The sequence below is a fragment of the Mytilus californianus genome, unplaced genomic scaffold, assembly GCF_021869535.1.
Source record: "Mytilus californianus isolate M0D057914Y unplaced genomic scaffold, xbMytCali1.0.p SCAF_8, whole genome shotgun sequence".
Lineage (NCBI taxonomy): Eukaryota > Metazoa > Mollusca > Bivalvia > Mytilida > Mytilidae > Mytilus > Mytilus californianus.
In genome coordinates, this window is record NW_026262734.1 from 99,010,227 (window position 1) to 99,022,659 (window position 12,433).

Below are 12,433 nucleotides of genomic sequence, written 5' to 3' on the forward strand. Positions count from 1 at the left end.
AAATAACTTTAATACAAAAATCAAATATACAATAGAATCACGTCAAAATCAACTTCCGTGTTTAGATATACTTATTGTGAAGGTCAAAGGAAAAAATACAGATCGATATTTATTATATACCAACGGACTCAAAACAATACCTAGTATCCACAACTTGCAATCCTAGACACACACGACAAAAAATACCTTTAAACCTTCCAAAATGAATTGTTCAACAATTTTAATGTTGGGGCATTTTATAGTTGACTATACTGTATGGATTTTCCCTTAATGTCGAAGGCCTTACGGTGACCTATAATTGCTTATATCCCTGATATTTGAACTCTGCTGGACAGTTGTGTCTTTGGCAATCATAAAGTGTTTTCAGATTGAAAATTGTCCAGCATTTTAAAGTACAAAAAATATGTTTCACGTCGCATGACCTTGTATAAATTTGTTGAAATGTTTGTTGTATTTTTATTATGAAATGATCTTAATTTGCTAGTGGTTGGTGTATTATTTGAAGTGATTTTCTGGTTTAATTAGTTTAATTTGGCTTTTCTTAAAAACATCAGTCAGACATACAATGTTTTTGTGTAATTGTATCATAGTTTTAAAAGAATCTTTTTAACCATCAGTGTTCTCAAACGTTTGCTACTGTTAAACATGTGTTAAACGTTCTGAATTGGTAACGTGTCTCATCCTTTAATATTGTTTACAAAAAATATAAGACAATAAGATTAATGGAAATACTTTATTGTTATATTTTTCAATAATCAATAAGCATAACTCCTGGCTATGGATTTATAAAATGGATGAGTTTTGTTTGCTTTTAGTTCTGTGGCAACTGTTTCATGCATATTCAGGACGACGGATTTATAGATATACTAACTTCCAGTTATTTCATTTAAAATTAATCATCATAATCGACTATAAATTAGTTCGAATTCATCTTCAGGCTCATTTCTTTCTTCTGTTCCTTGAATTTTGGTTTCATCACAAAGACCTAGACATGTTATTCCCTCATACAACATGATTGCCATGTGCCATTTTGCAGCATTATGGTCAGGTCTAAAGGCCCATGACGCCATAAAGCATTGCCATGCCAAATCAAGATCTCCACTTTCCTTGAACAGACAGCCAAGCAGATTTTGTGCCGTATCAACATGAGTAAGATTAACATTTCGTTCCATTTCCATAAGCAAAGAAAGTTTTGATATTGTCATTGCTTTATAATTACCAAGCTTCTGATTAACCCTGAATAACATGTAAAACAGGAATATATCAGAGTCTACGGCTGCGCTGTCAAACCAGTCGTCAACGTATGGTTTTCTGGGTGTCTGTAAATTGACAAAAGAAAAAAAACGATTAAGTACATATATGTTTGCACTTAAATAAAATGTGTCCATCCATTTAAAAAATCAATTTTAAATTACATTACAAATGACTTCTATTTTCATATTGTGGTTCCTATGGTGAATGTACAACCTTTCGGTTAGTGATTCAGTTTATGCGCCCGTCTGTTCATCCTTTATATATATGATATTATATATATACTAGTAGGTATCAATTCATTCAGAGTGAGTCAAGGGTGACATGAATTTGTTTACATCCTTGTCATTTGGTACTTTGTGGATAGTTGGCTTATTATAAATTATACCACATCTTCTTATTTTATAAGGTCAACCGTAGAGGAGTTTTTCATTATCTTATTTGTCAGTCTTTTATTTAACACGAGTACTTAATAACTGGCTAGCTTAATTAACTGCTTATTTTTTATGGAGTACAAGTACATATATTTCCTCTGTTTGGAGTAGTGTCTGTGATTTAAGTAAGTTAAATTATCTCTGAACCAATGAAAGAGCTAAATAGTAGATTTGATATAGATCGATGACAAGCTGACAACGCCATGACAAAAAAAAACGAAAAACGAGCAAAAGAAAATAAGAAAAAAAAACAGCATATAAAATACAACCCAGAAACAAAAACGAAACTGAGCAACACGAACCCCACCAAAAACCGGGGTTAACTTTAACTAGCTGGTATATAGAATTTGGTAAATGTTTCTTTTTAAAACAATTGAGAATTGTATAGTCCTGACTTGGTATAGGTGATTTCGAGGAAAGAAAAGTGGTGCTTTGAAATGGTTTTTCTTTCTGTGTACAAAACTTTACATTGGTATAACAGGTCTTTTGTTCAAGTGTCAATATGTATATGTAGCTTTAAGTTCACTTAAAGAATTGGACAAACATGCCTGCATAATTATGAAAGAGGGACGAAAGATACCAGAGGGACAGTCAAACTCATAGATAGAAAACAAACAGATAACGCCATGGCCAAAAATAAAAAGACAAACAGACAAATAATAGTACAGATGACACAACATAGAAAACTAAAGACTAAGCAACACGAACCCCACCAAAAACTGGGGGTGATCTCAGGTGCTCCGGAAGGGTAAGCAGATCCTGCTCCACATGTGGCACCCGTCGTGTTGCTTATGTTATAACAAATCCGGTAAATAGTCTAATTCGTTAGGTCACATTCGTGAAAAGGTATGGGTATTGTAGTTACGACATAAGGAACATATCCGATATCATCTGTGAAACGGTTATTCCATAACGGTCAACCAACTCGTGATGGCATCCGTAAAATTTACGAAGGGATGATTTCGACTTCACCATTTGGAACTCTTGGTTTAATAGCTTCCTTGTGAGCAGCAATCCTCTATCAAGGAAATCATGATAGGAAATACAATCCCGGGAATCAATTTGGAGATATATACTCCGTATGCAGGCGCTGCTAGAATGTTGCTACATAGAAATGGAAAGTTCACAATTGGGAAGCCGAAACATCTCTTTTGTCGTAAAGTTTTGTTTTCAACCGACCCTCATTGTCAATTTCTAGATGTAAGTCAAGATATGAGGCAGACTTAACTGTATCTGTAGTATCCTTTATCTCTAGTTCGATGAGATAGATTCGTTCAACATAGTCACCAAATTTTGTATTATTTAGTGAGAGAACATCATCTATATAGCGGAATGTAAAGTTAAAGGATATTGCTAACTTCTTATCTTTCTTCCTAAGAAATTCCTGTATGAAGTCAGACTCATAATAATAAAGAAACAAGTCGGCAAGAAGAGGGGCACAATTATATCCCATTGGAATTCCGACAGTCTGTTGAAAAACACGTCCTCCAAACGTAACAAATATGTTGTCAATCAAGAAATCAAGCATCTTGATAATGTCAGTTTCAGAGAATTTTTGTTTGAATCAGAGTGATTCTTTACAAAGTAGGATTTATACCTCCCCAAGACAAGATACTTGTATCTACGTTCGTCATTCTACTTAATGAAACAAAGTAATACCAACTCTTTCAATTTGTCTTTTAGTTTGGAATGGGGAATACTTGTGTAAAGTGTAGAAAAGTCAAATGTTTTAATACTATTGCAAGATGAGAGAGTCTTAGATTGTATGTACTCTAAAGGATCTTTGGAATTTTTTAGTATCCACATCTGATTCACGCCATCTCTACAATAGGCAGTTTCACATTAACTTTGGAGCCCGGCTTTGATTGCTGATAAAATAGATGTTAATAATTTAGAAAGAGGTTTCGTGGAGCACTTGGAAGACCCAGCAATATACCGTTGTTTGTAAGGACACTTATGTAGTTTAGGTATCCAATACAGTGATGGAAGATCCAGTTCTTCATCTTTGGTTGAAATTCCAAAGGAACATAGAACAGACCTATGAATATCTAGGATTTCCTCTATGGTAAGTGTCGTGAGGGTATACGTTGAGTTTCCAAATGAATTGTCAATACCTAATTCATTTATCAAGCAGTTTATGTAATGATATTTACACAAAAACGATGTTGTTTGGGGCTTTATCTGCTGGGACAACAACATATTTGTCATGGAGGTAGGACAAGTGTTTTGCAACATTTGGGCCTTTAAAAATTGACGTAGCGTGGGTATTGATAGACCCATTTAGTTTCTTAATTCGGATTTGTATCAACGACCTCACAGCCTTAATCCATTCGGAAAGAGTATCTTCGTCTTCTTTCTCGCGTTTAGTCCATTGCCTGGCATAATCCTCGACTGAATCCATCAGTATATAGAAGTTGTATTTCGAATTGATGGATTTAGGCTCACGATATTTCGGACCTTTGGATAACAAATTTCGCAGGTAAGTGTTATTGACAATGTTGAGGTCTCCGGTAATAACGTGGCCAGCCGTATTATATGTGAATTGGGAACTAGCACAGGTGCAATCAGGAGGTTTAGACTTGAAGTCGTCATCGTTGAGATCCTGCAAAACGTGTTTGTAATTGAAAATTTTTGTTGCAATTGGTTTGGTATAGGTATAAGAAATTATTGGTACATACTGATCTTTAAAATAAGGAGGTATTTTCGACTGAACTAATTTATGATGAAGGATATTGCCTAAGTTGACGCCATCGAGACCTTTGTTGGCAAAGGAAAGTTTAAGAAAAGATCTTTTCTCTTTTTCATCTTTTCCAATGCGAACTGGTTTGAAAAGTCTGTGACTTGCAATATCCGAAATGATAGCTGTAAGTTTTTATTGGTTTGAATGAGGGTTTGTAACAGTGGTTTCCAAACATAAATTGAACAGAGAATGAAGTTATGAAAGGGATAATGAATACAGTTTCGTGAGAATGTGATGAATACCTAACGGCTTTTGTATAAATGGCAGCAAGTCATTAATAGAAACATCATGAAAAGTAGATGATGTATAAGGACGATGACCATGACTGCGTCTACGTCGAGGAGTAGAGTTGAAATATTCATCACATTCACCGAGCTACAGGAACGACTAGATAGAATACCTATACCATCAATTTTGTCATTGCAACCATATGGTGTCGCAGTTCCCAATTGTCGAATCCAGTAGTCCACTTTTTGTCTACGGAGAGGCGTTGCAAGTTGAGGATTGTTAGTCTTGTGGTATATTTTTTCGATAATACGAACTGTCATAGAATCGATGGAATGATCAGGCCGATTAAAATGATGGTACAGAATATCGTTTGCATTGAGGTTGATATCTGATCTATGACCGCACATACGTTTGTTTAGCCTTCCTTTCGTTTCACCGACGTAAACCAATCCGCAAAGGTTACACTCTAATCCGTAGACGACATTTATAGATTTACAATTCAGATCATCGTAAGTTCTAGTAAAATAAGACTTTATAGTTAAAATGCTAGTGAATTGAGCATCTGTTATTAAAATATGAATGTGTGTGTGGGAAAGAGACGGAGAATATTATGTATACCAAATTACTAACCTCACTAAAGACGGATCGAAACATTTCGTAGTGGAGATGTTTTGGTACGATATCTTTTTCCGTTCTCAAAAAACAAACACAAACACCAGTATATTTTCTAAGAATCTCGAGCGTAGACAGTTTTTCCTCTCTGATACTGTTTCTAAGAGCTACACAGACATAATCAGACTCCTTGCTGCATCCACAATGTGTATTAAAAAATTTAGGGTCAAACGTTTCGTCAATTCTATCTAACATTTCTTTGGAATCTTCGGTTCTATCGATCATAAATAAAATGGTTGCAAGTTTCAATTGCCCGGACATGGAATCAGATTCTATACCTTTTGTAAGGAATTTCATCGATTCATTCCAAAGATGTTCTTTCTCTGTATTATTGTGTGTGTGTAGATATTTCATACTTAGCTGAGATCCAAGGCTTGTTTGTAAAAACGGGAGGATGTATGCAGAGGCCATTCGTCTATCTAAACTGGTATGCTCAAGCACTAATCTTGGATCGGAGTCCATACACATTCGCTGAATAATTGCATTGTGTAAAGTGATACATTTATCTAGCTCTTCATCTGCCGCAAATATAATTAATTCCTTTGCACATTTGATTATATAATCAAGTGTCCACATATGGGATTTGTAGATGAATCTGTCCAATTCACGTTGAGATTGTTCTAAATCGGCCTGAATTGCAGAAATATTGTCGATGACTTTGGAAATTCCGCTTGATGGTAAGGCGTTTTGTAAGAATATCCCGACAGAATCACACTTGATCTCTGTAAGATATATTGGTGAAGTTTCTAGGAGTGATCCCAAAATATCAACAATTGTTTCACGTGTATCAGTATTTCCTTTCCAAAGGTTTTCCTCCGGAATGAAGTAACTTGGAATGAAGCCATTTTCAAACCACTGAAGAAGCTTTTGTAAGCACATACTGATACACTGAACCAGATTGTCTGACGTCCATATGTTAGAAGGAGAGGTTTCCATAATATAGAACATGCACGTTTTACAATGGTACGACGTCAGCGATTTTGGAGGTACTCTGTCTTTTATAAAATTCTTTTTGATCATTTTCAAAGAAATGAAAGTTTTAAATTGTATTGGGCTCATGCTGAACATTATCTGTCGTTCCTGAAATGAAAATGAAAGTTTCCATTGTAAACGCTTTTCGGGGCTCACGTATTGACCAACAGGAACTAAAAAGCATCCATGAGAAGTGAATCTTCCAATCATCTCAGCATTTGGAAAGCCGGATGAGCGTTGTCTGGACAACCAACTTAAAGCCTGCCTTGGCCATGTCCTACATCTGTATGAAGGCACAAAGTCTAGATCTGGGACGCCGGGCAATTGCTTACTTTTCAAGGTGGTTCCGGCAGGTCCATTTATCTCGTCGTTTGTCATGCTTTCTATTAGAAATCTATTCCCTAAAACCCGGTTTCCCGTGATATCGATTTCTTCATCTTCATCCTCCATCTCTTCAAGATTCATTGGTTCATTGTTGACGACATGTTGTAGCTTTGTGTATCCAGGCGGTGTATTTTCATCAGTTATCATTAAAAGGTATTCTGTCAAACCCTTTTCGGAAATTTCTTCGATTACCGGAGGACGGTCAACGCATATCAGACAATCTTGATCAGAGTTTAGACCAGGAGTTGTTGTTCCTTCAATTGCACTACCAAATTTATATGTATACATCTTCAAAATAGAACTCCCGGTTATATTTCGGGTTGCAGATATCAGAAGTTCTTGCATGATAGATCTATGCTGTTGTGTTCGACGGACGTATTCTGACGCACCAACAGTTTCAAGAATATTGTCTAGAGTAATCGAGTAAATTTTTATTTCATCGATCGTTTCTTCCATTTTCACAGATTTATACGTTTAACCTGAATGACAAATTAAAAATGACATCAGTTAAAGTTTTGAAATCGGTGATGCAGTTTTGAATGAAAAAATGTGTCTGATGAATATACAATATATAGCTGTTAATAAGGTTTGAGTAGGAGAAATTAATATATTAAGACTTTTTGCAAGACTTTATTCATAAAATTCCAAGCACAGCAAGATATACCAATAACTGACAATGCTCATCCTAGCGTTAATGTATCTATATATCTGTTCTTTTAAATGTCAATTTGCAATTAAGATGCAGAGGTGATTTTCATCTTTCACCAATTTTTAAACATACTTTTCTGATTTCATCGGAAGACGAACATCATTGCTTACCAACATTATTTTTGCTGAGCATATATAATTGAAATATGTTAAAACTCATGATGTCTCAGATGAGAATGATAAAGGTAGAAGCTTGGAAAAGAAGTTTGGTCAACTTTAGGGATATATGCTCATGAGATCATTTCCACCACGACGAGTGCCACATGTGGAACAGGATAGGCTTACTTTTCGGGAGTACCTTAGATCACCCCCGGTTTTTTGGAAGGGTTTAATGTTGCTCCGGCTTTAGTTTTCCATGTTGTGTTTTATGTACTGTTGTTTGTCTTATCGTCTTTTTTCGTTTTTTTTGTCATGGCATTGTCAGTGTATTTTCGACTTGTGAGTTTGAAAATCCTTTTGGTATCTTTTGCCTCTCATTGACTCTTTTGCTTAGAAACATATTGGTTTTTTCGTTGATTATCAGATAGTACTGTAAGCTTTCTGGTGGCAGATACATTGTGGTTTGAATTCTCAGTAGGTCTACATGATGCGTGTTAATTACATTTACTGTAAACAAACTAATTTTTGTGGGTGATTCATTTTCTCGACTTTCACGAATTAGAAAATAACGCAAATATGATTCGTCTTGAAAAGTCAAGAAATGTCTTTCATTATATTGATACACCCACATAGTAAGGAAATCGCAAAAAGAAATTGTCGCGAAGTCGATTTGAATGGCCTCAATACAAAACAACTGTATTCGGAAAATTGACATAATTAAAATGAGAAGATGGGAAATGATTGCAAATGAGACAACTATCACCAAAAGAGACCAAATGAAGTAAATGTTAGTAACTGTAGGTTACCGGTTGGCCTTCAACAGTGAGCAAAAACCATACCGCATATATATAGAGTTATGACTCCGACATGACAAAATGTAAAACAATTCAAACAAGAAAAACAAAAGCCTAAGGTATGTACGAAACAACAAACGTAAAAAACAAATATGATATATAGCAACAAACGAGAACCCCTAAATTACAGTCTCCTGACTTTGGACAGGCAAACACAGAATGTAGCGTGTTAAACATGCTTGCGAGTGCCCCATAAGCGGGACACTGGTATAACAGCACTACCTAAGAACAAAAATAAAAATGTTTGTTTACAGTACAGCTTTGTAATAGACATATTACAACATAGAGATTCGTGGTTAGCGTAATATGTCAAACAATACTAAGATTTATTTTGTTCCTTATATTTTTGTCAAACGTTTTTCAAGTTGAAAAGGGATAGTGCCAATTTCCATAGATTTGCCTCTACCACTCCCAAAAAAAAATATAAGAAAAATATGATTACCAACCAGATAACTTTCCACCAAAGACCAATGGAAAATGGTGCAACCAACTACAGGTCACCAATCGCCCTTCAATAATTGGCGAACCCCCCAAAAAATACTAGACGAACACTGAAGACGTTCCTGACTTGGGACAGGCACATGAACATGTGGCGTGGTAAGACTAGTTTTATTTTATCTCAACCTGCCATTTTGTTATTCTCGATCAGTGAACTGATAATTGGGTATTTTGGATTTAGTCACTTATCTAACAATACGCCCTAATTTTGTCAGAACATCAAGATACACATATGCAACTGTGATACTGTGAATTGTTGTAAAGATAGAAAGACTCTTTGATAAATGGTCATGGTGCAAAATTAAGAAAGAGGAGATGGGCCTATCATTTTTGTTTAGTCCAATTCTTCTGTTTAGCAGATAATCTGATCACATGCAAAACCTGTAACCTGAATGGATTTCTATAACTAAAATTACGTAGATAATGAAGTTATTTAGAACGCCCGACTAAGTATTGTATATGTCACTTCTCTATATTTGTTTTTGTAATACAAACAAGGCAAATAACTACTAAGTTTATATACATATTTGAAAATTTATTTTAGGGATGTAACTCATGCTTATTAGTTTGAAAAAGCATAGCTTTTTAAATAGTTCAAATTGGACTTTAAACAAGCTCTTTTAAACTGAGTTTTACTATGCGTATTACTATGTGTTTCTTTATTCAACATTGCTAAGAGGTATAGGGGGAGGGTTGAGATCTCACAAAACATGTTTAACCCCGCCGCATTTTTGCGCCTGTCCCAAGTCAGGAGCCTCTGGCCTTTGTTAGTCTTGTATGTTTTTTTAATTTTAGTTCGTTTATATGTTTTGGAGTTTAGTGTGACGTCCATTTTCACTGAACTAGTACACAATTTTATTTAGGGGCCAGTTGAGGACCACCTCCGGGTGCGGGATTTTCTCGCTGCGTTGAAGACCCATTGCTGGCCTTCGGCTGTTGTCTGCTCTGTGGTCGGGTTGTTGTCTCTTTGACATATTCCCCATTTCCATTCTCAATTTTATCTTTTAAACTGCTTGTTTTAATCTTGTACTTTAACACCATTGTCCAAGGCTAGGGAGAGGGTTGGACGCTTTAAAACACGTTAAACCCGCCAATCTGCTTTTTAAGTCTTCTATACGGTACAAGCTTTACTCACTGCTAAAGGCCAAAATGTTCCTGAAAATGTAATTTTTTGCTAAAATGTTGAATGTGTCAAATTGTGTAATTAAGGCTTATTCAGTTCTTACTTTTTTATTAAAAGCCTTTATCGTGAAAATTAAGTTTAATAATGGAAATAAACAAAGTTTTGTTTTGTAGATTTTCAGGGGGGGGTGTGATAAAATCAAAACGTACATTCGGCTTTCAGTTGACTAATATACGTTAATATCAAAGGTTATTCTACTATGCATGGGTGGTGCTTGTTTTTGTGTCCTTTTTGAATTATTGCAATTCTTTCTGCTACTGAAAGAAACTATATAGTGCATTTAAGAAGTAACAATAAATCTTCGGTATCATATTATTTCATATTATAAATCAACAATCGAATGCGTTCTAACAATGAACATTATTGTAGTGTTTACAATAGCTAATTACTTCAATTATATACACGAGGTTTGTAAATCAAAGTCTATTCAAAAGACGACGTGAATTTAAATTGGTTGTTTTATAAACGGGTGCATTAATGTCTTAATTGTAAATGAGTATTCCTCGAAATGAAACAGTTATGATATTGCCATATGTTTGAATTAAACATCAAGAGTTTTGACAATATAGAAAGAAACTGGTTTTTTTTTTTATACAAGGTTAGTTTGAAAGCCATATAAGCATACATTAGTTTATATATGGGCTCAAAAAAGGTATGCTGGTAGGGGAGCCAATCAAAGGCCATTACAATACCAACATGACCAACTGCCTGTAAGCGTATTTATATTAATTAAATTTAATCAATTTTAAAAGCAATACTATATTCCTAACAAACCTTAGTACTTCGATAATTTGTATTTCGAAGTACTAGTATTTCATGCTGCAATAAAATAAAGATATTTTCCTTAGGCGTGTATTGTTATGGGCAATTTTATCACTATTTTATCTTCGGTGAAAACGATAATACGAGCGGGAGGAGAACTCCAACTAGTTGAACCGCACCACAAAGTTTTATACATATTATACATATACAATTTTCAATGCAGTAGTCTCTGTGGTCATAATGGCCAAATGTCTGTGTAATTTGAAGCTTACTGTGTGGTTTGTATGCTTGTCTGGCCTTCAGATATTTGCTGTTGCTAACGATGTAATGCTGTATTCCAGTCTTATTGATTTTAGCCAACAAGTGCAATACATAAAATATATATTATTTACATATTTTGTTGCACTTTTATAATCTTGGCTTTTTTTTAATGTGTATGTTCCTTGCTTCATCCCCCCCCCCCCCCCCCCTCCCCCTTTTCCCACAATTATCAAAATTTTATAAATATAAAGACATACCTTATTAGTTATATTCATTGCAAAAGATTATAATAAAGTGTTCCGCCTTTTCAATACACACAAGGACGTTAGTATTAAGTTCGGTATTTCAACATGTTTACAACATAAAGTTTTAACGTTTTATATCACTCATATAACTCAGTATTATTCATATGTTTTCCATTGCGTGAAATATCATAAAATTTCGTATATTCCTTCCTGTCAAAAGCTAAATTATTTTGTATTCTTGTATACTTCATGTAATCTTTATCTGTGTAAGTTTCATGTGCTTTTAATTACTACAAACTAGACTGTATAATTTACTAAATCACATATAAGTTGGATTAATATCATGTAATATAAAACTGAACATAGGCACCTACATCATGTACATGCATGGGTAGATATCAAAATCTACTATTGCCAATTCAATCGAATTACGTTACTTGAAAGAAAGAAAGAACACATATTGTTTTTTTAATATGAATGAAACAAGAAGTAGGGTTTTCATAGTGTACAGTTTCAGTCTATGTAAGGATCATGCATATCAATTGAAGTATCTGGTCTACCAACATGACCAAGTAAAATGAATATTTCAGGAAAAAAACAAACCCCAACAATATTATGGTTAAAACATATTTTTGACTTACCTTACAATTGCGTGTATTGGTTGTGAAAATTTTTACGGAAGTCAGTTAGTGCATTTTTATTTTTATAATCTCGATACGATATGTGTATCTATAAGTGGGAACTAAATTGCGTATGTCATGGCTACACAAAACTAGTAATGTAGGTCTTTAGGTGCCAGCATATCACCAGGTCTCAAAAAATAAATCGCGAACACGATATACTTTCTAAAATTTAAAAACTTTCGACTCTTTTTACATTGAAAAGATGAAATCTGATTACTTTCTACATCCACAAAGAGAGATGAAAGATACCAAAGCGGTATTCAAACTCATACGTCGAAAACGAACTGACAATACAGGGACAAATGGAACGAAAAACCATCAAAAGAAAAATATACAACCTTTTTTGTTCAATTTTTTTTGGGGGGATGGAGGGATGGTTTGAGGTAATTTTTAATAAATTCTAACAGACAAATATCTGCTTGAATTGTCCGGATATAAAATGATACGTCAGTAGTAAAA

The 12,433-nt window shown here is 34.5% G+C and overlaps 1 protein-coding gene across 2 annotated transcripts; it reads right to left on the reverse strand.

Moving 5' to 3' along the window:
* Nucleotides 1-719: 719 nt before the first annotated feature.
* On the reverse strand, nucleotides 720-11,526 carry LOC127711356 (uncharacterized). 2 transcript variants are annotated; one of them, XM_052217385.1, is made up of 3 exons: nucleotides 11,304-11,526; nucleotides 5,284-7,160; nucleotides 720-1,319 (listed from the first exon to the last, which is right to left on the reverse strand). In XM_052217385.1, the coding sequence occupies exons 2-3, from the start codon at nucleotides 7,135-7,137 to the stop codon at nucleotides 900-902; spliced, it is 2,274 nt and encodes a 757-aa protein (XP_052073345.1). In that variant the 5' UTR covers nucleotides 7,138-7,160; nucleotides 11,304-11,526; the 3' UTR covers nucleotides 720-899. The 2 variants fall into 2 exon arrangements, with proteins under 2 accessions (XP_052073345.1, XP_052073346.1); XM_052217386.1 differs by lacking the exon at nucleotides 11,304-11,526 and adding an exon at nucleotides 11,058-11,154.
* Between the last annotated feature and the right edge of the window lie 907 nt (nucleotides 11,527-12,433).